The sequence below is a fragment of the Penicillium solitum genome, assembly GCF_028829755.1.
Source record: "Penicillium solitum strain IBT 25940 chromosome Unknown utg000004l_segment0_segment0, whole genome shotgun sequence".
Lineage (NCBI taxonomy): Eukaryota > Fungi > Ascomycota > Eurotiomycetes > Eurotiales > Aspergillaceae > Penicillium > Penicillium solitum.
The window spans coordinates 3,274,907-3,301,007 of NW_027072124.1; the positions used below are offsets into that span (position 1 = coordinate 3,274,907).

The window sequence follows — 26,101 nt, forward strand, 5'->3', positions numbered from 1 at the left end:
ATTAGGATTAACGAGATAGATTACGATAAGATCGAACCTATAGGCCACCCACTACGTAGTCAACTTTATGTACCGAACAGGTCTCCTCCGGCAGTTTCAATACGTTAGACCGAGGAGGACGATAACGAACCGATAGGCCTCGCGGCAATAGATCTAGGTGTAGAAGACGATAGGTATTAGCCAATAACGACAAATGATGCTGTAGAACGAGAAACAGAAACTCAGCTAGAGTCGACCAATATACCAATCAACTAGCCAGGATAACGTTACCATCAATTGAAACTGAGGTAGGGGAGAGAATAAAGAGAATAAAGAGAATAAAGAGAATAAAGAGAATATATATATAGAGAGAGAGAGAGAGAGAGAGAGAGAGAGAGAGAGAGAGAGAGAGAGAAAGAGAGAAAGAGAGAAAGAGAAAGAAAGAAAGAAAGTGAGAAAGTGAAGTGAGAGATGGAAGGTGGAGGGTGCACTCCACAACAATCATTATATATTTATTTCTTATATATAGGTTCGGATGGGCTGATCCCGCACTCTCTACGACCAGCATCTATATATACTCTCTGGGAGAGATCCCGCTCGGCGTTTAGCTTCGAGTTCTTGATTTAGTTGGATGAAGCGCCTGCATAGTCATACGCAACTAGTTAGACTGCAACAGGTTAATTGAACTTTGATTGATTGATTGATTGAAAGTTCGTGAGTGCCAGGCATTATCCGCTACATATGTGTAACCTTTGATTTTTATTTGATAATTAGCTTCTTTTTCACGTGCGCAGTCAAGGGGTATAGAGGAGATGCATGTCTAGATGGATAACGACCTTGTATAATTAACTTAATGTAGTTTTAGTGGAGATATATCTACATGTTGGTACGCGATATGATATGCTTGTCCTCAACTATAATAATCATATCCCAACTCAAAATGCCAAACCAACCCACAAAAAATTCAACTTTGTGTCATTTTCCTTGAATTTCTGCTGCTCACACGACCTACCGTCACCATGTTGGAAGATCAAGGAAAAACTATTAAAAGGTGGTCTCCGCCCACTCGTTCCATGGTTGAGAGTTTAGTAGACTTTATCAACCCCGCCTTCTACTTCTACTTCTACTTCCCTTCTTATCCCAACATCTACCTACATTGTAGGAAATCATAAGCATCCCTTTGCCAATATCAAATAATGCCAGCCGAAACCGATGTCCACTCCACTCATGTTTCAACTCACCCCTTTCACCTGGTCCAAAGCACCCAAATCCCCGACTTCAGCCTAGCAGGCAAGGTAATCTTAGTCTCGGGTGCCGGTCGAGGTCTAGGCCTAGCCCTAGCAGAGGCTCTGTTAGAAGCGGGGGCAGAAGTGTACGCTCTAGACTATCTGAGAGAGCCGGTACGTGTCACCGTTGTGATACAATCTCATCACCTAGAAAGGAATAACCCCCGATAACTTATAACCCATTCCTATGAAAGGCACCGGAGTTCATTGAAATCCAGCAGCATTCCAAGGCATACCGCGCCGAGCTGCAGTACCGCTGTGTCGATGTGCGTGACACAGACATGCTCAATACTATCGTTGAGGATATCGCCAATCACGAGCGTCGTATCGACGGTCTAATCGCGGCTGCTGCTATTCAGCAGGAGACGTCTGCTCTGGAGTACTCTGCTAAAGATACTAATGCCTTGCTTGAGGTTAATGTCACGGGTGTATTTATGACCGCCCAGGCTGTGGCAAGGCAGATGATTCGTTTTGGGAATGGAGGTAGTATCGTTATCGTCGCTAGTATGAGCGGTACTGTTGTTAACAGGGTACGTCTTTTCTTTTCTTCTTTCTTTGCCTAGATTTCTTATGGGGGTTTCATGTTGCCGTGTGATTTTCCCGTACCCTAGTACTCGGTTTGGCGCTTTCTTCCCAACAGTCCTATGATATTCCCATCCACGCTAATGGACCTAAACAGGATCTAATCTGTCCCGTCTACAACGCAAGCAAAGCAGCCGTCATACAACTAGCTCGCAACCTCGCTGCTGAATGGGGCCAGTACAACATTCGCGTCAATACCCTGTCCCCGGGCTACATCCTCACCACCATGTTGGAGATGCTGTTTGTCGAGTATCCTGAGCGTCGCGAGCAATTTGGTAAAGAAAATATGCTAGGCCGTCTATCCCATCCTAGGGAATACCGCGGTGCGGCTGTATTCTTGCTTTCTAATGCTAGCAGTTTCATGACTGGCAGTGACCTCCGTATAGACGGTGGTCATGCTGCGTGGTGAACAACTGAATTACTTCTGTTGTGACAAGGTATTGGTAGGTTGTGCAAGCAGTTTGTTATAACTTTTCCTTGGGAATGAGGGCTTTTTGGTTACGTTGGTTACTCTCTCTGGCAGTTTTTGCCTTTTGACACTTTGAAGCTATGGTATATGGCTAGCTTTATGGTAGTGGGTACCTATCTATATACGTTTTGCGCCTGTAGCGCTTGGTTTCCTCAATGGTTCACTTCGTAGATAGTCCCATGTGGATCATGTTCAAAGGTTAGGCTGGTCACACAACCGGGGCTGCATCATATATGGGCGTCTAATCGGACCATTGATACATAACTATTTCCTTGGTTTATATTGCCAAATAGTAATTTAGATCCACTCCCACATCCAAGTACTATGTTCAAAGTAACTATAGTATACAGTCTTTTTACCTCTCCAATTGTGTCAACCTACCTGCCATATATATATTCTAGGTGTATTCAATTGATCATTCAGAATAGCATTTAATTAATACTTTATAATAGCATGCTCTATAGTAACTATGTAGTGTTGAACCAGTTTTTTTTAAGTATAAAAGCTATATAATAGTAGTATTAAAATCACTAATAAGTAGTACAAATATCGTCTAACAAGCAGTATAGTTTATACTAGTTATTAAACTATACAGTATTCTTATTATAAAGTATGCTCCCTCCCTACCTTTCTTTTACTTCCTAGGTATCCCGTTTCGTCCGAGTACGGAGAGTAAAGGCTATACGTATCGCGTAGAGTATTATATAAAGAATTGGAAGACATATACGTTAGCTTAGAAAGGAGAGATAATCTCATCTTTATAGGGTTTAAGATCGACGTTTATTTGTACCATTGTAAAGCCAAAGGTTATATATAGGAAAGTCTTTTATATAGAATATTTCCCTTTTACCAGCTTCGTACATACCTCAAAAAGCTTCTGAAAAGAGCATCTAGAAGACTATCGAAAAGACATGACTAGGCCGCATAGGCGGCCAACTATTTCTTGTGTATATAGAAATACAAGAGAAGTTGGAATTAGTGTATATGCTTTAAGAAGACAACGATGAAATACACGGTGAGACAGTATCCAATGAGAGAGTTATGTACCAGTGGTCCCATTAGCTTTGTGGGGCTAAAAGTCATCTTAAGCATGGCTGTTTCCGAGATCGTGCAGCACTGTGAAATATCACTTTATGACAAACCCAAGGATAAAGGTTTGACTGAAAAATAAAAGACCTGCAAGAAGATGCGATGGATTGCATATTGATATGCTTATTGCATGCCATAATGCCCCGCACCGACGTGGCCCCAAATTCAGCTGAATCCTCCTCGTCAGACCTCTTCTCTTCTTTCGACACATTTGTTTTGGCCTCGAAAACTGTCTGAGTTGGGGGAGCTCACTCTCGATTGTTTTTTGAGCCTTGATTGAATGAAAAACGCAAACTAGAGACGGTTATCCTGATAGTCTGTGAAAACTGCTTCTCCAGCTCAGCAAGTTTCAATGCAAAGTACATGAACGCATCAGTTCCCTCTCGGTCAACTCTAGAGATGGCCTCCAAAGCTCTAACTCATACTGAATACACCGTCGGATGGGTTTGCGCACTGCCGAAGGAATTTATTGCCGCCGTGGCGATGCTTGATGAAAGACACGACGACCTCCCCAGGCAGCCTAATGACCACAACGCCTATACTCTCGGCCGTATAGGCTTGCACAACATTGTTGTGGCATGTTTGCCAAAAGGTGAAATCGGCACCAACAATGCAGCAACGGTCGCAACTCGGATGACCTCTACTTTCCCATCAATCAAATTTGGCCTCATGGTCGGGATCGGCGGTGGAGTGCCAAAGTCTGTCAGACTGGGTGATGTGGTCGTCAGCACCCCCGAAGGCAAGTTTGGCGGAGTAGTACAGTGGGACTTTGGCAAAGCCCAACAAGGTGGCACTTTTGAGCGCACGGGATCATTGAATCGTCCCCCTGTGGAGCTACTCGCTGCCCTGACAAAGGTCGAGAGAGAACATGAAATGATAGGTTCTAGGACACCACAATATCTCAAGGACCTGGAGACCAACTGGCCTAAGCTCGCACTGAAGTACACCCGGTCCGCGTCTTTGAAAGATGTTCTCTTCAGAGCAGATTGCGAACACGTTGAAACCCCCAACACCGAGGAAGGCCAGGAAGAGTACGATGAAGATGAAGATGAGGACGAGGACGAGGACGAGGACGAAGAAAAAAGCTCCTGCATGCACTGTGATCACACCAAGGTTGTCCGCAGAAAGCCGCGTGATATGCGCGTCCATTACGGTCTGATTGCATCTGGCAACAGAGTCGTCAAAGACGCACAATTTCGGGATGAGGTCAACAAGAATCTTGGCGGCAAAGTTCTCTGCTTTGAAATGGAGGCAGCAGGTCTAATGAATGACTTCCCATGCCTTGTGATCCGAGGTATCTGTGACTATGCAGATGCGCATAAGAACAAGGAATGGCAGGAACATGCAGCGGCTGTTGCTGCTGCATTTTCAAAAGAGCTTCTCACGTTTGTGCCAGCACAGGAAGTGGAGCAGATGCCTGCGATAAAGGGTGAGATACCATTGATCTGATAAATTGTTATTTTGGTCTTTCTTTGCCACCGATCACTTGATATCTGATAGAGTAGTTGTTACAATACAAAGAGCGCGTTTATTTCATCGTGCTAACGAGTTTTTGTTCTATTAGAAATCAAAGAACAACTTGAAGGGGTGTCCAATGCTGTCGACGAGATTCGCACTCATCAACGAGACCATCCTTGATTGGCTCACGCCTGTGAATTATGCTACTCAGCAAAATTACTTCATGACCCAAAAGCAAGAAGGCACCAATGAGTGGGTGTTAAAATCAAGCGAGTTTCAGAACTGGCTAGAACACACCAACCAGATCTTGTTCTGTCCAGGTATACCAGGAGCGGGTAAAACGATTGTCACAGCTACGGTGATCCATCACCTCCACGCCAAATTTCGAAATGACGCTTCTGTTGGCATCGCATATCTCTATTGCACGTTCAAACAGCAGCAGGAACAAGGGCCAGTTCATCTGATGACAAATGTTTTGAAGCAATTAGCTATGGGACAACCTACTTTACCGCAGGCTCTTAAGGACCTCTATTACCGACACAAAGGTCATCAAGCCCGTCCCTCGCTCACCGAAACCAGTTCTACACTTCATGACGTTGCAGCTACTTACTCAAAGACATTCATCATCATCGATGCGCTGGATGAATGCCAAATTGTTCAAAATGATCTTGATGTGTTTATTCGAGAGATCTTCGGTTTTCAAGCAGTTGTCAAAGCAAATATTTTCGCAACATCTCGTTTCATTCAGCATATTGAGTCAAAATTCCAGAAGGCTACCCGACTTGAGATCCGCGCCGATAAAACAGACGTGGAAATGTATCTTCAGGGCAAGCTTCAGGATTGCCAATCTTTGAGTTCACAGAACGCTTCACTCCGTGAAAGGATTAAACATGCGATTGCCAAGGCAGTTGATGGAATGTATGTACCAGCTTTGGGACATTAAACATCGGCCCAAGTGTACTGACTTGAGCTAGGTTTCTTCTCGCGCGGCTTTATGTTGATTCTCTAGCCTGCAAGACCACACCAAAGGCCATCAAGCAGACACTCCAAGAGTTGCAGGCTTCGTCTCAGGCCAGAAATGAGGATACAACGGCAAGAGCATTGGATAATCCTTATGAGCAAGCCATGGAGCGAATTCAAGGCCAGGTACCAGAACATCGAAAACTCGCTACGCAGGTTTTGTCATGGATTTCCTGTGCTAGGAGACGGCTGAAATTGGCTGAACTTCAACAAGCCCTTGGCATTGAAGAAAATACACCCGAGTTTGATGAGGATGCGATTCCAAATCTCGGGCTCATAGTCTCTACATGCACTGGCTTAGTGGTTGTTGACAGGGAGAGTGACGTCGTGCACTTAGTTCATCACACGACACAAGAATACTTTCAGCGAACTTGGCAAATATGGTTTCCCAATGCCCAGATTGAAATTACGAAGGCATGTGCCACCTACCTGTCATTTGAAGCTTTCAAGACAGGAGGGACCGCGAATCAGCTGGAAGACAGAGTACCTTCGCGTTCTTTCTGGGCTTATGCAGCAGTCAATTGGGGACACCACGCAGTACACTCGCTCGATGGGGAAATATTGACATTAACCCTACTTGAGGACACTGCCTTAGTTTCTGCTTGTGGCAAGGCTATTTGCACGGTGTATTCAGAGCATTTTTCAGCTCTGCACCTTGCAGCATATTTCGGACTCTCAGAATCTGCATCTATTTTGCTCCGCAAGGGTGCCGACGTTGACTCATTGAATTTCAATCGCCAAACCCCACTCTGGTTCGCAGCCATGCATGGCCATGCATCAGTGGTAAAAGTACTGCTTGAGAACAACGCTGATATTGAACGTCGTGATAAAAATGGGACGACCCCGCTCTATATCGCGTCCAAAGAAGGGCATGAAGCAGTAGTGAGCATGCTACTTGATAATAATGCCAAGTTCGAATCTTCAAATCGACATCGGAAGACCCCGCTCCATATCGCGGCTGAAAACGAGCACGAGGCAGTAGTAAGGATACTACTTGATAACAATGCCAACGTTAAACCCTCAGGTCGATATAGGAAGCCCCCCCACTTCCGCGCAGCTACACACCAGCATGAAAAAGTAGCGAGGATGCTGCTCAATGTTGATGGCGATATTGAATCTACGGGCGGTATTACCATGACACCACTCCATCACGCAGCTAGGAACGGGCATGAGGCAGTAGTGAGGCTGCTACTTGATAATGGCGCCAATGTTGAATCAGACCGTACTGGCAGAACCCCACTCCATTACGCAGCCAGCAACGGGCACGAAGGAGTAGCGGGGATGCTGCTTAATAATGATGCCAACGTTGAAGCTTCAGATTATTACGGCAGGACCCCACTCTATATCGCGGCTGAAGAAGGGCGCGAGGCAGTAGTGAGACTGCTGCTTGACAATAATGCCAACGTTGAAGCGTCAAATCCTTATGGCAGGACCCCACTCATTCACGCAGTTATGCGCGGAGATGAAGGAGTAGTGGCGCAACTACTTGATAATGGTGCCAACATTGAGTCTGCAGGTCCCGGTGGTCAGCCCGCTTGGCAGACCGCGCTCTCGCTCGCCATTCACCGCGGAAATCAGAAAGTGATCAATCTGTTGCTAAAGAAGAAGGACTTGGTTAGTCGAGTTTGAAAATATCCTGCAAACATTGAATATACGTGGTTCGATATACAGGAAGATGGATTATTGCAATATTCAGAGTAACAGACATTGGGCATTTATAGTCCTTCCCAATCAAGTCAACGTAACTTCAACTATGTGCACTATCTTTCATAGAGTGTTTAGCTCATCTATAGCTGACTCGCAAGAGATGTCTATAGGCGACTAAGGATGCCACCGGTTCATAACTCTTTTATTGGATATTACCTCACCGCGTCCTCTGTCATCGCTGGAGGCATACTAAAAGACTGACAAAAAGACATGACTAGACTGCATAGGCGGCCGACTATTCTTGTGTATATAGAAATATAAGAGAAGTTGGGATTAGTATATATGCTTCAAGAAGACCGTGATGAAATAGACTTATGTACCGGTGGTCCTATTAGTCCCCCGTAGGCATAGCGTTTTTTGGGGCTAAAAGTCATTTTAAGCATGGCTGTTTCTATGGTCGTGCAGCACTGTGAAATGGAGATGCTTGCTTGAATCAGCTCACGCCTTCCTCATCTCGCGCCTTCCCATAGTAATTCGCCTAAGCCCTCGGCTTTACCTTCAACTTAATCTGTAACCTGCAAACCTCCTATACATTCACAAACTACTACTAAAACCGTAATGGATTTTTCAATTCATCACATTTTCCTTTTCATCTTCACTGTCGGCGTCGGTGCGGTTGGTTTTGCCGCGAGCTGGGTTTGTGACTCGCTGTTCGTTCTTCCGCTGTGGGCTCGTATGGGCGCTCGCTCCCCTGGGGGCGGATTGCATATCTCCTTGGCCTTGCCTTGTCCGCTGCTGTTGTTGCCAACAAGGTTGGCCTCTTTGTGAGTGATACCTGTATCCTATGCTCCAAGGCAATATTCACAATGTACGGTGCTAATGTGTGTGCGTTTGGTGTACACAGTTTCTTTTCCGATCCCTTTTCCGATCCCCTTTCCGCTAGTTCCCTGCTTGTCCTCCTTGTGCAGAGGTGCATGGTATGCTATAAGCCTGAACCCGGGATACACTAAAGACGCATAGTACTAATGGAATTTTAGTTTTGAGCAAACGGGACGACCATTCTCCATTGCCATCCCCAGCTGATCCACATTGGACTACAATCTTGTTTGGAATCGTTGGAATAATCTGAGGGTTGAACACCGCAACCATGCAGCATTGCACATTCTGCGCCAACTTGTCAAAGGATGAGAAGAAGTGTGTGAGCAAAGACGCCTACCAATACCCGAAGAAGAGGGTGGACGTTGTTGAAGAGGAATTGAAGGGGAAGAAGGAGGGTTAGGTGGCGGAGGAGGAGATCCAGTAAGCTGGAGAGCGAAGTTACTGCCCTCCGGCAGTGTTGTCTCATAGGGTGGTAGTCATGAGGATAAGGATGACCGTATTACTTAAGGGAATACCCCTCAAGGTTATATTGTAGGTTGAGCAAATGCCAACCCTTACTCCTTGTTTGATAGGAAGAATACATCACCTCATGAATATGGCGAAGAGCCAGCAATTGCAGAGTGATATACAAATACAATCTAGTTGTCCATCGTCCCTAGTGAATATACCCAGATACTAAACATATACTATGTAGATTAGGGAGTATGTACCCTTTATATGATAATACCATATAAAAAGTACATGAAAGAGCGTCAAGCAATAAAAATAACCGGAAGACTCCGAGTAGATTGACGGCCCAACCCATGACTTAGGATCCAACCCTAGATGATACCTACTGCGTAGTTTTCAAAAGGCGTGGTGGCTAAGTAAAAAACTAGTTGATCGGGGATTATCTAGGCAGAAACATTTCAATACTAATCGTGAGATTATAACCCTTGGCTTTCGAGCCCACCACCTGGGCAGTGCTATGACCTTCGTTTTCTCTGATACATTATTCTTCATTCCCTCCCATCAAAGATGATGGCACCAGTGACATACCTGGATACACTTCTACGCTCGTTTATCACTTTCATCACCGACTCACTACAGGCTGCGCCTTTCCTAACTTTCGCTATCTTCGTTCTCATTCATATCCTTTTCGCCCCGACCACCATAACCTTGGTGTTCAGATTGTGTGGTGTAGCATCTACTACAGACGAGTCGCAAGAGACTTGTCCAACGTGCGACGGAAGTGGCGTTGTAGATGTGCCGAAAGATAAATTAACACAGACTGGAGTTCACTGAATTTGAGACTTGAATTGTCTATTCATAGGTAAAGGAAAATTTAAGCGAAAATTCCCTACGACTGGGAGGTTGAGAGTTTTATACGATGTATTCGGGGACAGTTATCGGCTACACCGTGTTATATGTTGTAAATAAGATACATCAATAAGAACTACTGGTTTGAAGGGTTTTCCAAGGTTGTGCTTTCTGTAGTCTATAATCGATCTAGACCCTCGGCCCTCTCGGGATTTTAGGCCTCGGGTTGCCACGGCATTACCGGGTGGATCCCTGGTTATCAAGGCATGGGTTGTTCAATCGGTGGAGTCGATTGCGAATACGGGGTACGGAGTACGGAGTAGGTGATGTACGACTCGGATAAGGTTGATCTGACGTGAGAGGGAACTATAGTAGAACAATGGCCTTTCTACGGCCTGACATTGGGTTATTTATAAAGGGTATTGAGAATTCCATAGAGGTTGGGACTTGTGGCAATGATGATATTGAACTTACGACAACTCTGTGACGTATCCAATGCGGGGAACGGAAAAGGGTAAAAGATCTTGTGTGGAGCAGAATTGAGATTGAATATTCACTCAACATTCAGAACACATTTTGTGAGATGCGTATTGCATGAAAAGTATGAAACAAGAAATGCCGGACCTCTATCTCTTTACAGTCAAATCGTGAAATCATACCTAAGTAAATAATGTAGATAGAATATGGGTAAATGTCCAGAAATGGGAGTACTATAGCACACAGGGTTGGATATGGAGACAAACCCCCAGAAATATGAAAAGAATTGGAGAAAGGAAAATGTGTCCGAAGAAATAAATAGAATGGAGAATAATCCCGATCGAGATCACTTCGAGATCGCATGGGGTTCAGTCGAAGAGGTCGAAGAGTAATGCTGGTTCGAAGCATGTCCATTACCCAACTTCTGCTCACGTCCATTCTCGAACGCCTGGTCACTACTGAGACGACGCTCCCCAGCATGGGGAGCACCACCATCTCTGCAGGATGAGACAGCGCGATCCTCGGTCGCAACGGGTGCAACCGCACCCTTCTCGTGCCAGTTGACGCCCTCCACCTTCAGCTGCTTACGCGCCTTACGGCCACGACAGCAAGCCGCGCAGCAAGAGCCGATCTGAATAATGAAAGCGATCAAACTGAACGCCGAAGCGATCCACATAAACACCAGCATTTGGGTGCCGACATGCGCCTTGATGTTGATGCTCGGGTCGGCGTTTGAGAAAACATTGGCGAAAATCACGAACATGACCGTCGCGACGGCCGACCCGACAATAGTCACCAGCGCAGTGAAAAATGTCAGAATCAACATGGGCAGGGCGCGCAGCCAGAAGAAGGTGCGTCGACGGTGGGGTGGATTACCCGCGGGCGGGTGGCCATCGCTGTAGCCTGCTGCCCAAGCTTTGATGCTGCGTGGGTGTCGCGAGGACACGGCGAGCGGGGCGAGGAAGATCAGGATGAAGTTTAAGACTGCTGCGGCGAGAAGGAGACCGAACATCCAGTGGGAAGCGGTGCGGGCTAGTTTCAACGGGCTTTCGATATCGGCTGGGAGAGCGACTGGGGGGTGGGGGGTGTTAGTATTTGCATTCCAGGGGGGGTCCTTGCATGCGGGGATATATGTGCAACGTACTTGTAGCACCGGCCAAAAGCTCGTTCAGAATGATATCAACTGGGTTGAAGGCATAGAGAGTCTCCGGCTTGGAGCAGTGGGTGATTCCCTGTCCATTGTATCCTTCGCAAAAGTTCCATAGGCCGACCTGGTAGAAATCATGCAGACCGATGGTTTGGGCGATGGAATTGATCAGGACGGCATTTGGGATGGAGACGGGGATGATACTGGAAAGATCGAGGTAGAGGAAGTAGGTACTGCGTAGGACTGGTTTATTAGAGGTGTTGCCAATGACAACCAGTACCAAAAAGATCCAAGCGATCAAATATAACAGCGACCGTAATAGGCGATGCCAGGTAACGGTGGATTTTTGCTGGCGGCCGACTGGGCTAGTGGACTTGAAAAAGGGAAGCTTTCGCTTGCCATTGTCCGTCCCATTCATGATCAAACAATATGAAAAGGGGAAAGGAGAGAAAAGTCCAGATCCCCAAAAGGAAAAAGAGAAGACAGGAATTAGGGTTCCTAAGGCCGACAATGACGTTAGGCCATCAAATCCCCCGATTACCTTTTTAGCTCTTCGGGCGAATACGAGAGGGATGTTTTTAGCTTTGGGGTTTTGTTGGATTTAGTGGATTTATTGAATTTATTGGGCCCATTAGGATTCAAATTTAAAGAAATTTCATCAGATCGTCGCGTTTCTTACGCGATCGTCAGTGGCTGAACGCTAGTGGCGTGGCCCCTGGCCTACGTTGGCGATCATTTAGCCTTATCGTAGTACAGTCAAAGGCATGGAGGGGATTGAAATGTAAAGAAAGGAGAATATCATGGCCAACGAGTCGATCAGATATAATAATATATCATAATCCTTCGTATTAATAGTCACTACTCCGTACAAAGTATTGTGAGACATGAAATAGTAAGCCCAACTAAATATGTAACAGGCAGCAATCGGCATTTGAGCCCAGAGGGCCGGAGATCTCTGCCCACTTCCCACTTCGCCCCCTAAAATGGTGTCCGAATATAAAAATATATAAAAATATATCATTGGCCCATCACTTGGTTCCCTTCGTGGTCAACGTCATTGGTAAAAAGAAACCTTGGAATTCTCCACATACCCTACGATTAGGTAAGTTGAAGTATTTCCCGAGATCATCTTCTCCTCCTATTTTGGGAGAACATAGTTATCCCCCCATATCACACAAGTATGAGGTGGCCTACTATTCTTCTCGGCTTCCTTGCCATTGCCGTGGCCCAGGACTCGACTACCGAATCCTCCTCCACGGAGTCGGGGAAGACCACCACCGATGGAACCACGGTTGTGTCAGTCACAACTCCCGTGGCCCTTCCCTCAGGTACCTACCAAGACTTTAGTACAACAATCACACTGAGTGATGGCGATAAGTCGATCATTGCATCGACTACTCAGCACAATGGCACAATGACCGCCTCCAACCAGACGGCGGTCACTACGACTTCCGACTCCTTGACTTTGCTGGTGGGCGGCGGAGGAACGACAGTGATCGGGAATAATAGTATGAACGCGACTGCGACTACGACAAGCACAGCTACGAATACCCCCGTCGTCAATACCCGTCCTTGCAACAACTATCCCGAGTTCTGTACGAGGAAGTACTCCAACATTACCATGGTCGCAGCGCACAACAGCCCGTTCGTGCGCAAGAACAACATCGCCGCTAACCAGGTGTTGGATGTGACGACACAATTGAATGATGGAATTCGCACGCGTAAGTGGAGTCGGAGTCACAGTATATTAACTATTCACGAATGAACCCTTATTAACCTATGGATTAGTGCAATTCCAGACCCACTACGAGAATGGCACAATGTACCTGTGTCACACAACCTGCGAATTGCTCAACGTCGGCACCCTCGAAGACTACCTAACCGATGTCAACACGTGGATGCGGAAGAACCCCTACGACGTCGTCACCTTCATCATCGGCAACTTCGACTATGTCTCTCCCGAGAACTTCACCACCCCGATCTACAACTCCGGTCTGAAGGACCTGATCTACACCCCGACCAAGGTGCCCATGGCTCTAGGTGACTGGCCTACGCTCTCAGATATGATTCTCAGGCAGAAGCGTGCGGTCTTCTTCATGGACTACCAGGCCAATCAGACCGCATACCCATGGTTGATGGATGAGTTCTCGCAGGTGTGGGAGACCCCCTTCTCACCCACCGATCCCACCTTCCCCTGCACGCAGCAACGCCCACCCGGTCTGTCCGTAGCATCCGCCAAGAACCGCATGTACATGGCCAACCACAATCTCAACTTGCAGTTGAACCTTGGTTCTCTGAGCATGTTGATTCCTAATACCGCTCAGCTTGACGAGACCAATGCCGTGAATGGCAGTGGTAGTCTGGGCGCAATGGCTGAGAACTGCACCGGTAAGTTTGAGATGTATTTGGTTCTTATTTTTATTGCTCTTCTAACTCGTAACAGAAACCTGGGGCCGTCCTCCCAATATGCTTCTGGTCGATTACTATAACTATGGTGATTTCAACGGCTCAGTTTTCGAGGTCGCTGCTGAGATGAACAATGTCACTTATGACCGTAAATGCTGTGGCAAGACATCTGGCGCCCTGCGCGAGGTTTCTGTCGCTGGTATGTCGACGGTGCTTCTGGTGGCAGTGGGAGTGCAGATGGTGATGTCTGCGTTCTAATTTCCACGATATCTATGACTATTTTGGGTGCATGACCAGATCGGTCGTCGGCGCTAGGTTTCTTTTTTTTCCCCTTCTTTCTGGCCATACATATTACATTGTACTGGATATGATTTTGATATAGTACTTACATATGTACAATGTTGTAGTTATTTGATCTATACACAGTAGCATAGTCAGTAGACATGCTGTTCACTAAAACTCGAACTTGAACTTGAACTCGAACAAATGAAAATAAAATAATTCCAAAAAACTTCTCAACTCCTTAATTACCACACCCAATAGTTATCCACTTCCCATCACAACCTCCCTTCACCCCATATCCACGACATCACATGACCTCCCCACCGCACCGCAAACCAACTCCACCATACCCTCAAACCAAAACCACCCCCTCACCACCTCAAACCTCAAACCTCAGCTGCCCAACCGCCAAAATGGTCGACATCGTCCCCCTCAGCAGCTACCCCTCGTACATCGACCTCCTCCCCTCAATCCAAACCTGCAACATAACAAACCTCCCCGAGAACTACTTCCTAAAATACTACCTGTACCACGCCCTGACCTGGCCGCAGCTAAGCTTCGTGGCCGTCGTGCGTCCGCGCGCAGGATACAAGTCCAGCTCGACAGGCCCCGGAATCGCAGGCAATGTCTCAGGGGAGTATCCCAAGGTCGTTGGATATGTTCTCGCGAAGATGGAGGAGGAGCCAACGGATGGGAATCAGCATGGTCATATTACCAGTTTGAGTGTTATGCGCACGCATAGACGGTTGGGAATTGCGGAGAGGCTTATGCGGATGAGTCGTGAGTTGATATTCTTTTTTTTTTTCTTCTTGGTTTTGCATTTGGAATTGCTTTTTGCATGGTTTTACATGGATTTTGCTCTTGCTTTTCAAATTCGCAGACAATTACGCGGTTTATGGTATGGATGCTAATTTTCGATAATTCATAGAACGCGCAATGGCCGAATCCCACCGCGCGCATTTCGTCTCCCTCCACGTGCGCATGTCGAACATTGCTGCGCTGCGTCTGTACCGCGATACGCTCGGTTTCGAGGTTGAGAAGGTTGAGGATGGATACTACGCTGATGGTGAGAATGCGTATGCCATGCGATTGAATCTTCAGAACATGTGGCTTGATTGGAAGGCTATTGAGAAGAAGGATGCGGACAATAATAAGGAGGAGAAGAATGGGGACGAGGAAGGGAATGAGGATGAGGGTGAAGAGGTTGGGGAGCTTGGGAAGAAGGATGCTGAAAAGATGATTCGGGTTAAGGTTGGGAGGGGACTTGGAGTTGGTGATTTGGTTGAGAAGAACGAGTCCAAGGCTTAGAGAGAGATATGGACGTGAATGTGAATATAGATGCAAAATGGTGATGATTGTTCTTTGTATGTATAGAGATCTCTTTTTGCAAAAAAGTTTTATTTCAATGTATTCGGATGTGTGTAGATGGAGATGCGAATTGTAAGTTTTTCGTGAATATACTATGGAACTATCAATGTGAATCATAACTTCGTCGACTTCGCTGTGGTCGAGACTTGAACTATATATACATTGAGGAGAAGCAAAATCATGTTTGCCCGTCCTCCCAAGGAAATACTGAACTCCAGGCTGAAAAGAGAACTAGAAATGAAAAAAGATGAACAATGTCCAGCTTTTCAAGATTATTTACTTCCTGCGTCATCCTCTTTCAACTGTTGCTTTCTCACCATGCGCGACAACAGCATGTCCTTTAGCCGACTCGACGTATCAGCCGGCTTCCCCTGCTTCACAGGGGCGGAACTGCCCCCAGTGGGCATCGAATCCTGCGTACTCGGCCGTGAGACAGAAGGGGAAGGAGGGTTGGAAGCAAATCCAAAGCCGACATTCGAGCCATTCGATGTAGAAACCGGACTAGGCTGTGTTTGTGTGCTGGCCGGACGTGCAGGCAAAGGCGGGTTAGATTGCCGGGAATCTTCCAGCCGCAATGTCCCAAGCTGCTGGTCTAGCGGCTGGTCGTGCATATGCTTCGCCTTATCGCCGTCATTGGCGCGAGCCTGGCGGACCTGGCGGCGTCGAGCACGTCGACGTTCGCGCTGCTCGTCTCGTGCTCGGCGCAACGTGTCCCGGAACGCTTTCTTAGTGGCGCGCATTTCTTCTTTCATGGCGCGTCTGTCGACTGAGTTGCGTTGCTGCTGCTCGGGTGAGTCCCAGCGACCCCAGTCAGCGTCGCCAGATTGTTGGCTGTTTTGTTGATTTTGGTTGAAACCGGCTCGCCAGTTATTTTTACCGGAGAACTTGGCTTCTCGACGGGACTCTTGCAGAACAGAGAGTTGCCGGCGGAGATCAACGGCGGCGTCGTATAATACCCGATCATGACGATCGTCTAGAAGTTCCAACTGAGTGCGCACTGTCGCAAGGTCTGTAACGTCTAGGTCCGATGTTGTCGAGATGGAGTCAATTGAGCTGAAGGAGGACTCGGATGAGACCGAGCTCACTGATGCTCGTCTGGTGCGTTCCGTCGCTGGAGGCTCTATCAGAAGCTGTTCTGTTGGGGACTTAGGTTTGTTGCTATCGCCCTGGTTGATTGACTCGGGCCGACCCGTCGTATTAGGACTTGTCACAGGGCTGGGCCTTTGAATGGGCGTCATTGGGATGCTGGCTGTGGGACGAGGCGAGTTATCCCAGGCCGGCCGGGGGTAGTAGCCACCACCGTATTGAGGTCCAGCCATTGGTGCTTTTCGGCCATGAAGCCTTGCCTGTTCTTCAATCCAGCGGCCATGTGCAAGAGCCTGCTCCTCGACCTGCCGTCCATAATGCTGTGCTTGTGCGCTGATTTGGTCTCCATATTGTATCGCCTGTTCGCTGAACCGCTCTCCATATTTCTGCGCTTGTGATGCGATCTGTGAAATCCACCCAAGGGACCCACTCTTCTGGGTGCCGTTATTGGGATACTGCGGTTGTTGCTGCGGATAGTTCCAGTTGCTCCATTGCCATGTGCCTTGAGGAGGATGGGGGTAGTATTGAGGTGGCTGGTTAGGAGATATAGGGGGAGGGTATGGAGGAACGCCATATACTCCATATGGAGATGGGGGCACATGTACTTGGGGATTATGGAACATAGGAGGCACCGACCAGGGGGTCGGGGAAGGAGTGTGCTGCCCAGGCACAGGCGACGGCGCATTTGAATTTCGAATTGGCTGGCCTTCTATTGAACCTGTTGCCGCTGGATAGCATCGGGGACATAAAGCGGACGACGGCGCAGAATCAGGTTCGCCCACATAGACAAAGACAATATGAGTAGCGCGGAGGTCAAAAAAGCATTCGTTCCATTCGGCGACGACGGCAGCGATTCGAGCCTTCCGTTGCTCATCAGTCTCCTGTGGGCGATCCTTGCGGTCTCGTCTGATTTCCGCTCGTAATTGGCGTGGGAGATGTTGAGAGGACGCAGCCAGCCCCAATTGCGGCGGAAATAGATACTTTAGGAAGGTATCCCAGTCCTGCTGAGTAATCTCATCTAAGCGCGAGGCCCAGCACCGCGGCCGTCGTGGGAAATCCTTGGCTTGGCTCCGGGGGTAGATTGTCATATGATGCTGTAGTAGACCCTGGCTCTCGTCTAGGTCCGAGGGAAGCCGTTCCTCAAAGTACGCAGCGGCGGATCTGAAATGTGTCGGCACGACTGTCGGCGGCGTTGGGACACGGGAACTACTGGCATCTTGCGGCGGAGAGACACTCACCCCGGAAGGGATTGGAGTCTGAGAAGAGTTGTTGTTCCGGCTGTTCGTTGGTGCGAGTAATGGGTCGACGGCCGAGTACGGGGGTGGTGGAGCCTCCTCTTGGTCCATTTTGAGAAGGCGGTTACGGTCGGCCGGGGAAGAGCAAAAGGGCAGCAAGAATGTAGTGGCCTAGGAAGGGCTACAGATCTTCTGTCAGACCTAAATCCCCATGCTGTGATAAGATAACGAGGCCCTGAGGGGCGGTGGAAGGCAGCAGGATTGCTATCAATGGGGACTGTCAGCGTACAAGACTTGGCATATCATTTGTGAGACACGTTATGTCCTACCTATAGATCGGATGACTGACTCGCAATGATAAATGTATGCTGAGACCCTAATGAAGAAGGACAGACGAGGAAGAAGATGGTGGAGCGAGCAAAGTTGACATCGGGAGATTGGCGGAGACGATAAGACGGATAAGAGGGATAAGCCGTATCGATTAGGTGTGCCCAGGTGTGTATGTATCTGTGGACATACGCAAACCTCCAATGTTGGAATACATGCGGTTCCAAGAAATGAACTCATGTTAGGGAATCAAATATCAAATTGGCCTTCATGTCTATCAATACACCCATTTTAACACTGCAAAGTTAAATTGTCGGTGTCTCTGAAGTTATACACATGGATGAGGGAGGCTGAGGAAATATATATTTCACGAGAATATACAATATAATTTTCATCAATATTTTAAATCCAATTACAATATATAAAAGGCACCTCTTAGTTCCTTGCATACAAACCAATAATAATAATACGTGATTATAGATTAGAATACCATAGGTAATCAGCCTCAATGGTTTGAGTCCCTATGGAATTCTAGGAGAGGAGAAGGAGAGTACTGTCACTGTCACTGTATTGATATTGATTGATTAATTGGAGAAAAGAAGAAGGCGAAGGGAACAGGAGCAAACCAGCTACTTGGCACTCCTGACCACAGTCTTTGATCCCAACAACATTGAAGTACTGGGGCCATGCCAATTGTATTGGAATTGTCCTCTACCATTAGACGTGGTCAAACCAGCCAGACTAAAGAGCACCAAACGCTCTTCGTCCTTGGACCCCAAAGTGGCTGCATTTAAATGACACCATCTATTGCCATCCTCGATGTACTCCGTATGTGCTCCAATATTTTGTACAATAACAAATAACCTTCAGAACTCCACTCGATAGATCTCCCCAGCCCTCCATTCCCCACAACTAAGACATCTAAGACTGGGTCTATACATGTATCGTTAGTAACTGAGTTCTCACACCGACCTTTGGCTCGTCTTAACTGGCTGTGTAGTTCCCATGACTCCTGTCCCAATTAACCTTTTCAGCCTGGTCTCAGGTTGCATGATGTAAGTTTTCGTCCCATCCGGATCCCTAATAGCGCGTCCATAGGTGAAGCTTTGTATCACAACCTCGGGAACCTAATCAGGCTGACTTAGTGTCGCCTGGGGTTACTAGACAAGTATTTTGTTAGGGTCCACGGGTAGAAGGCCTATCAATGAGATACTTGAGAGGATAGAGGATGAACATTATACATATTCAATTGTAACATTAGGACTTAATCTAGGCGATAAATGGGGTGCATATCCTTGATATTTGCCACTGAATGCCTATCGACGCTAAGAACGCATGCAATATGCAGTGGGGTGGATATCCCTTGATGACCTGTAGCTCTGAGTCGTTGCTCTTCTAAGCAATTTTCATTAGGGAAATTCTTTCATACCACCTGCCCCGACAAACTGTGGGAATATTAGGCGATGAATATATGTGTACTACTCTTTCTGTCTGCATGCGGGCTGCGTATACGTTAGCTTACCTCGTGTTCTTCCCGCAAACCCTAACCGATGGTGATTGAACTTTTGAACACACCAACTTCGGTAACCTCCTATATCCTACTACCATGTTCGGTAAAACTGATAAATTGTAATTACTTTTGTTAGGAAAGTTGCAAGTGCAAGATTAATCCATATCAATATTTGATCTGAATGCCTTCACGGTAATCTCGTTCGGTGCTAAGACAATAGGCCTGTGGAGATTCATCTCATATAGTAGATCCTACCCCATAGATGGTATATTCTATCCGTTGAGTGGTGCTCTCAGAAGTGCTCTTAACGTGCATTTATATTCGCTGTATTTTTGTGGCCTACGATGAGTTCGAAGAGCAAACAACATTGTATTATTCCAAGGCCAAGGTTGTTTCGTCCCAAGGATAGCCTCAACCTATAGTAGATAGCGTCTAACAATCCTAACTAATTGGTTCATGCCAAGTTAATGACTTCAGATTATAATAGATTATAATAGATGCTAGGTGAGTAGTTCATGTTAGTACTTTTGTTACAGTCAAGGTACATAGAATGTGTATATTGGTTGGTTCGTTCTTAGATTAAGTATACACAATGGCTTTAAATGTATTCTGCTAAGCTAGCTCTCACGTGTGTTTACTTATACGCGAGGTTATTTTCTAGCAACTATCCCCGCCTTTGTAGAATCATTATCGGCTTTTATCGTCTCCTCCCTTCTCCTCTCCTGCTTTCCCACACACCTCAATTTTTCTATTTCTCAAACTGCAGGCAAAGTACTGTTGCTAGCAGTTTGAAAGGTTCTGATTCATTCGAAAGGCCACTTAGTGGTCTCAACTGTGGTAAGAAACCTGTTATCGTCTGATCTTCGGCTGTCGACTGAAACACAACAAGAGACGCCCGCATCACCGATACACGCCCCCGAGGCGTAGTTGAATATTTTATTCGATTCATCGACACGGTAAGCCCTACAGCATTCATTGTGGGAATTCTGGAAAATGTTATGAGCTAACGTGGTGGGTTTCCGTATAGTTCCAGCCGAAGTATCTCTCACTTTGCAACAACGGGAACCCAGTGGACAAGAGGTCTTTACAACGACACGCCAAAATGTCTGCGGAGCACACTCGCGATTGGTCGACCCTTCTGCCGGCTGAGAGATCGACTGCCCCAATTGACCAGGCATTTGATCTGCCGCAAATTCCCTGGTTCATACTGTACCAGTTTCGCTGTGTTCTGGAACATCCTTCCGACTATCTGACCTGGCGCAATCAAATCTACCAAATCCTTAAAGTGCACAGACTCGATCGGCTTATCGACTCTGGTATTGCCCGCCCTTACAAGGACTCGCCCGATGCTAGAAGATGGCAAGAGCTGTCGATTGAGGTCCGCAAGTGGATCTCGTGGAACTTGCATCCAATCCTTGTGCGCATGATTGTGAAAGAGACTCCTCGAGCTGAGCTGGCTGACGAGTTCATGTCGGGGGCCGACATGATCCTTCGGGAGCTTGCCCGCAGCCCCGAGCAGGACTCCGCTGATGTCTCCGATAGTCTGTTCAATCTCATTCGTTGCGACCGGAGTGATTATTCTTGTGCCCGGCAGTTCGTCCACCGTGTTATGGAATATTACACACACACCTTGAATATGAGAATGGGAATTCCGCCATTTGTTCCTCTGTTGCTTTTGTTGGACGGAATTAAGCGTGATATCGGAGAAGCATTTGTCAATGAGAGATATGATCAGCTGAAGTGTATGAACAACGTCGCCCAAGATGTCACCAAGGAATACTTTGAAAATGTTTACTTCGATGTCTTGGATTACCTTGACTCGATCGGTCAGACAGCCGAGGAGGCTTTTCATCCATTGACTGACGATGATGACGATGTGTGATGAAGATGATGGAAGTCTGAGGCCGACACAAAAGCAGGAGAAAGACATGCCAAACCTTTGTCGCCGGGTGACCACTGGCCCTACAAAGGAGTGTTTATTCGGCCGTGGAGATGAAATGAAAAGTGTGTGGCGAGGTTGAGAAGGGGACGATGACCATGATATGGAGGGTGTTTTCCAGAGGTTGTTTCGAACAGTTGATCAGTCCGAGAGGACAAACTGCCAAGGCATACCGTCAATTGCTTGTAGTTTACATAAAATGAAGTTTGTCAAGTTTGTTCAAAACAATTGTGCGCATTAAAATAAACTCAAGGTTCCCTGCGATATGAAAATGGCCCCACACTGAAACCACGGCACTTGGCACCAAGCAATGATTCAGCGCCAGGAGATTGCCCAACTTGAGAGGTGTGATTGGCTGTTAATTATCAATAGTGGAGCACTGAATCATCGCTTGGCGGAAGCTTCCGTGTTATCCATCACGTTGTCCATGCAATGGAGGTCCTAAATTAAACACTTCGCCGGCTTGACCGAATTTTGGCAATTTATGAACAGCTTTTATAAGTATAATGGCATTTATGACTCAATATCAGCCAGTAGGAACGTCAATGTCGGTGAATGAATCGGAGAAACGGGCATCCTCCGGGAATTTATACAAAGCCCCTCGGATATCGCCTTGCTGATCATGACCTGATGCATTGCTTTTCTTAAAATTTTTACTTTTATATCTGATCGATCCTTCCTTTTTTTTTCTGCTCGTTTAAGACTATTTAACCTTGCTTCCCCTTGGCACGCCCATCTATTTCCATTCCCTTTATACTACCCCCAAACACCAAGGACGTTTATTCCTGTTTATATTCCGACAAACATTTGTCACCATCATGGATACTCTCCAGAAAGAGTCCATCTCAAATCATGCAACCCTCAATGAAGGGGACAGAGTCAGAAACCTAACCCCGGACCTCGAAAAACAGTCAACAAACCAAACCGCCGATACATCAACACCAACCAAACAAATATTCCCAGAAACCGACCTCAGCCGCGGAATAGTAGGCTGGGACGGACAAGATGACCCCAATAATCCCCAGAACTTCGCCCCCAGCAAAAAATGGTCCTTGCTCGCCCTGATCAGTGTTATGACTCTGATCTCCCCGCTTGCCTCAAGCATGTTCTCACCCGCCATCTCATACGTCGCAATGGAATTCGGAGTAACGAATGAGACAATATTGTCTTTTAGTGTCAGCATCTATATCCTCGGATATGCAGTAAGCCAACCCAACCCCCATAATCTATGAAATCCAATCGATCTAACCCGACCGATCTAGTTCGGCCCCCTTCTACTCGCCCCTCTGAGCGAAGTCTACGGCCGCCGCGTCGTCCTCAGCGGTGCAAACTGGTTCTTTGTGGTCTGGCAAATCGGCTGCGCATGCGCAAACAACATCGAGACCCTCATCGTCTGCCGTCTATTCGCTGGAATCGGCGGTTCCGGATGTATAACACTTGGCGCGGGTGTAATCGCAGATTTATTCCCGCGGGAGCAGCGCGGCATGGCAACATCTGTCTGGGCTATGGGCCCACTGATTGGACCTGTGATTGGGCCTATTGCGGGTGGATTCCTCGGAATGGGAGCTGGCTGGCGCTGGGTGTTTTGGCTACTGCTTATTCTGGGTGGTGTGGTGTCATTCGGAGTTGAGGTTCTGAACAAAGAGACCTATGCCGACGTTCTTATCCGGTGGAAGACTGAGAAACTCGCCAAGGAAACCGGGAGAACGGATTTGCGGAGTGCTTATGACACGGATGCGGAGCATGCTGGTTTGACACAGATTCTGGTACAGAGTTTCAAGAGGCCTATTTTGCTGTTTGTGAAGTCGCCGATTGTCTTCCTTCTCTGTATTTATATGGTGAGTCTGAGTTTCGTGATACACGAAAAGTCCTTTCCAGAATACGGTTCGCTAACGTTCTATCTCTAGGCTTTCATCTACGGCCTGCTCTACCTCTTTTTCACCACTATCCCGAGTGTCTTCACTAAGACATATGGCTTCTCTGTTGGCCTCTCAGGACTTGCATATCTCGGTATTGGCTTCGGTTTCATTGGCGGTCTTGCAATGATCGCCTTCACAAACGACCGTATGGTTTCGGCAGCTACAGCAAAGAACGGCGGAAAGTTCGAACCCGAGATGCGCCTCCCAACGATGATCATCTTCGCCTGCATCCTTCCAATCAGCTTCTTCTGGTACGGCTGGACAGCTGATAAGCACGTGTTTTGGATCGTGCCTATCATTGGAATGTTCCCCTTTGGTGTCGGCATGATGGGCGTGTATATGCCCATCCAGACATATATCATCGATTGCTATCCCAAATATGCAGCATCCGCCAACGCCACTTTGACAGCCACTCGCTCCTTGGTTGGAGCTCTGCTTCCCCTTGCTGGGCCGAAGATGTTTGGTAATCTGGGTGTCGGATGGGGCAACTCGTTGCTTGGGTTCTTGGCTTTGGCATTCATCCCGATTCCTATCGTCTTCATCAAGTACGGCAAGGTGATTCGGGAGAAGTGGCCTGTGGATCTTGATGGTAAATAGGCTTGAGCTGCCACTATCTTCAAGGGCATCTCAGTCCCTCCACATCCAACTTGTCTCTCTCCATGATCGGGATAATGTTTTAACGACCCGCTAGAAGGTGCATATACGCAATCCATATAATAGACCTTAATAGAAATTTAATTCCTGTACATGACGATGGTCATTTCTCAAAAAAGTTCAACCACAATTTTATTAATATCCATACCTTCCACAAGATCAGGATACCGTCTAATAAACTCCGGCGTAAGCCCCCACCCACTCTCACTCATGATCGTCTCATAAAACGCCTTTTTCATACACAACTCGTTGCGTTCATTGCGTTCAAGAACCGTCTCATTCCAAGGCCATCGAAGTTTAACACAACACGCCATGAACCCGAACAAACCATCCCGGTCTTTGCCATACACATGCCACCGCCGAATTAGATTCAGCCTCAACCTCGGCCACGGCATGAAATCCAATACGAGCGGATGCGGAGTGGTCATCTGACCCTGCACAGGCCTGAGAAATGCAGGGAGGCGACCGTAAGTCTCCGGGCTGGGTGCAATGACCCATCTCGAGAAGTGGTAAGTCAGCCAGCCGGTACCCAGTCGCTCCGGATCGCGGACTGGGCGGCGTTGCAGGGCCGTGTGAATCTGATCTGCTAGCGCGTTTGTTTTCGTGCCGTATATAAAGTCAAGAGGTGAATTGGGAACATCAGGGCATGGCATTATCAGCTCCGGGTAGAGGAACCATGGACAGGAGATCATGGTGCGTGTGCCGAAGTCGTCAGTGTGTGGCGGGATTTGGTTCCACAGAGGTGTGGTGACGGCGGAAAGAGGTTCCAACGAGGGGGATCGTTTTTGGCGTGGCGTTGATGCAGCCGATATGGGGGCGTTGAGAAGGCTGCTTATCCCAATCGGGGGTATTGAATCATGAAAGTTCGTTTGGAGGGAGAATTGGGCTTCTCGGTTGCTCATCTCCTTATACAGAGATGACAGGTCATGACTGGAGTCATCGGTGGCGGCCGGTTCCTCCAGTTCAGTCTCCCAGGAGTCCACAAGGGATTTTAAGCTCTTTTGGCGCTTGAGAAGAGCTTCATTTTGCTTGCGGAGCCCTTCGATCACTTGGAGAAGGCGTTGCACACCTTGGTCGCTGTGATTTTGCTCGCAGTGTGCTACTTGTTCTTCGAGCTGAGATATATGTCGTAGCTTCTTTTCGCGGAGAGTTTGCTGTGAGCGACGATCTCGGAGGCGTTTTTTCTCATTGGAAGACATGGCTTTCGTGCTTTGGTGTCGTGGAACGACGGGATCAGCAGATTTAAGGTGCGACATCTGCATAACTTGACATAAGTGGGTATGCATAATACTTATGCAGATATCTACAAATTCATACCTCTACTATCCTTTGTGGCATTTATACAGCGTTTTCTTTTCCCAGAACTTTGTTTTACAACTTCCATCTAGGTGGAAAATCCTAGAGTAAATACGTGATTAATGCATCCTATTCGTGCCTCAGGCATTCGCATTCAACGTCCCGGTTCACTGTCTTCCATTACTGCTATACAACATGGACAGACACCGCCGTTATGATCCGCCAAGAGTTGATTGAGCTCTCAGATCCATGGAAAGAGTTGGAATTGGACGGATCGAGTCCGTATTCCCCAACTCGGTCAGAACTGGGGAAACATAAGCAGGATATGGAGGACTTTGAGGTCCATCAGAGACTCATGTTCTGACCGATGGCCAATATGGATACCAACTCTGATGGCTGGGTTCCGAATGAAGATTGGGAGAATGCACTAGAGGCTAATTGTGCTGCCTACAATATGTGGATTGAAACGGCTAGGGAGTCGGAAGCTGAGGGGGAGTTGAGTGTCAAGAAAGCGGGTATACTGTGGCCCTTTGATGTTCGATGATCAGTAGGCAACTTGTTAGGTGTTGAGCAGCCTTTAGCACAGATTGTATGGAGGCTGGCATGAATGCCCGATATCCATGGATCGCATGGCCTCAGTCACAGGAGTTACCACATGTCACAAACAGAGCAGCCTATAGAGGAAAGATATTGATCTATGTTCTTCTTCATACAATCCTTGCTTCCAGTTCTCGTACCTTATAGCTA

The 26,101-nt window shown here is 47.3% G+C and overlaps 10 protein-coding genes across 10 annotated transcripts; 7 read left to right on the forward strand and 3 right to left on the reverse strand.

The window, feature by feature from the left end:
• Positions 1 to 1,175: 1,175 nt before the first annotated feature.
• N7455_007248 (uncharacterized protein) lies at positions 1,176 to 2,256 on the forward strand (the record flags this gene model as incomplete). Its single annotated transcript, XM_040957794.2, has 3 exons — positions 1,176 to 1,379; positions 1,460 to 1,795; positions 1,945 to 2,256. The coding sequence occupies 3 exons, from the start codon at positions 1,176 to 1,178 to the stop codon at positions 2,254 to 2,256; spliced, it is 852 nt and encodes a 283-aa protein (XP_040811738.2).
• Positions 2,257 to 3,804: 1,548 nt separating this feature from the next.
• Positions 3,805 to 4,854, forward strand: N7455_007249 (5'-methylthioadenosine/S-adenosylhomocysteine nucleosidase family protein; the record flags this gene model as incomplete). The annotated part of the gene is made up of 1 exon (XM_065605568.1): positions 3,805 to 4,854. The coding sequence occupies one exon, from the start codon at positions 3,805 to 3,807 to the stop codon at positions 4,852 to 4,854; it is 1,050 nt and encodes a 349-aa protein (XP_065461422.1).
• A 145-nt stretch (positions 4,855 to 4,999) lies between these two features.
• On the forward strand, positions 5,000 to 7,512 carry N7455_007250 (ankyrin repeat domain-containing protein; the record flags this gene model as incomplete). The annotated part of the gene is made up of 2 exons (XM_040957680.2): positions 5,000 to 5,781; positions 5,838 to 7,512. 2 exons carry the CDS (start codon positions 5,000 to 5,002, stop codon positions 7,510 to 7,512), a joined length of 2,457 nt encoding a protein of 818 aa, XP_040811812.2.
• A 3,019-nt stretch (positions 7,513 to 10,531) lies between these two features.
• Positions 10,532 to 11,750, reverse strand: N7455_007251 (SUR7/PalI family protein; the record flags this gene model as incomplete). The annotated part of the gene is made up of 2 exons (XM_040957797.2): positions 10,532 to 11,256; positions 11,330 to 11,750. The coding sequence occupies 2 exons, from the start codon at positions 11,748 to 11,750 to the stop codon at positions 10,532 to 10,534; spliced, it is 1,146 nt and encodes a 381-aa protein (XP_040811799.2).
• A 762-nt stretch (positions 11,751 to 12,512) lies between these two features.
• Positions 12,513 to 13,996, forward strand: N7455_007252 (uncharacterized protein; the record flags this gene model as incomplete). The annotated part of the gene is made up of 3 exons (XM_040957812.2): positions 12,513 to 13,053; positions 13,121 to 13,720; positions 13,776 to 13,996. 3 exons carry the CDS (start codon positions 12,513 to 12,515, stop codon positions 13,994 to 13,996), a joined length of 1,362 nt encoding a protein of 453 aa, XP_040811816.2.
• A 437-nt stretch (positions 13,997 to 14,433) lies between these two features.
• Positions 14,434 to 15,328, forward strand: N7455_007253 (peptide alpha-N-acetyltransferase complex A subunit ARD1; the record flags this gene model as incomplete). Its single annotated transcript, XM_040957738.2, has 2 exons — positions 14,434 to 14,800; positions 14,949 to 15,328. 2 exons carry the CDS (start codon positions 14,434 to 14,436, stop codon positions 15,326 to 15,328), a joined length of 747 nt encoding a protein of 248 aa, XP_040811843.1.
• Positions 15,329 to 15,660: 332 nt separating this feature from the next.
• On the reverse strand, positions 15,661 to 17,820 carry N7455_007254 (uncharacterized protein; the record flags this gene model as incomplete). Its single annotated transcript, XM_040957835.2, has 1 exon — positions 15,661 to 17,820. The coding sequence occupies one exon, from the start codon at positions 17,818 to 17,820 to the stop codon at positions 15,661 to 15,663; it is 2,160 nt and encodes a 719-aa protein (XP_040811784.2).
• A 2,828-nt stretch (positions 17,821 to 20,648) lies between these two features.
• On the forward strand, positions 20,649 to 21,428 carry N7455_007255 (uncharacterized protein; the record flags this gene model as incomplete). The annotated part of the gene is made up of 1 exon (XM_040957834.2): positions 20,649 to 21,428. The coding sequence occupies one exon, from the start codon at positions 20,649 to 20,651 to the stop codon at positions 21,426 to 21,428; it is 780 nt and encodes a 259-aa protein (XP_040811864.2).
• An 875-nt stretch (positions 21,429 to 22,303) lies between these two features.
• N7455_007256 (MFS transporter) lies at positions 22,304 to 24,001 on the forward strand (the record flags this gene model as incomplete). Its single annotated transcript, XM_040957795.2, has 3 exons — positions 22,304 to 22,687; positions 22,748 to 23,323; positions 23,393 to 24,001. 3 exons carry the CDS (start codon positions 22,304 to 22,306, stop codon positions 23,999 to 24,001), a joined length of 1,569 nt encoding a protein of 522 aa, XP_040811785.1.
• Positions 24,002 to 24,168: 167 nt separating this feature from the next.
• On the reverse strand, positions 24,169 to 25,257 carry N7455_007257 (bZIP transcription factor; the record flags this gene model as incomplete). Its single annotated transcript, XM_065605569.1, has 1 exon — positions 24,169 to 25,257. The coding sequence occupies one exon, from the start codon at positions 25,255 to 25,257 to the stop codon at positions 24,169 to 24,171; it is 1,089 nt and encodes a 362-aa protein (XP_065461423.1).
• Positions 25,258 to 26,101: the final 844 nt, after the last annotated feature.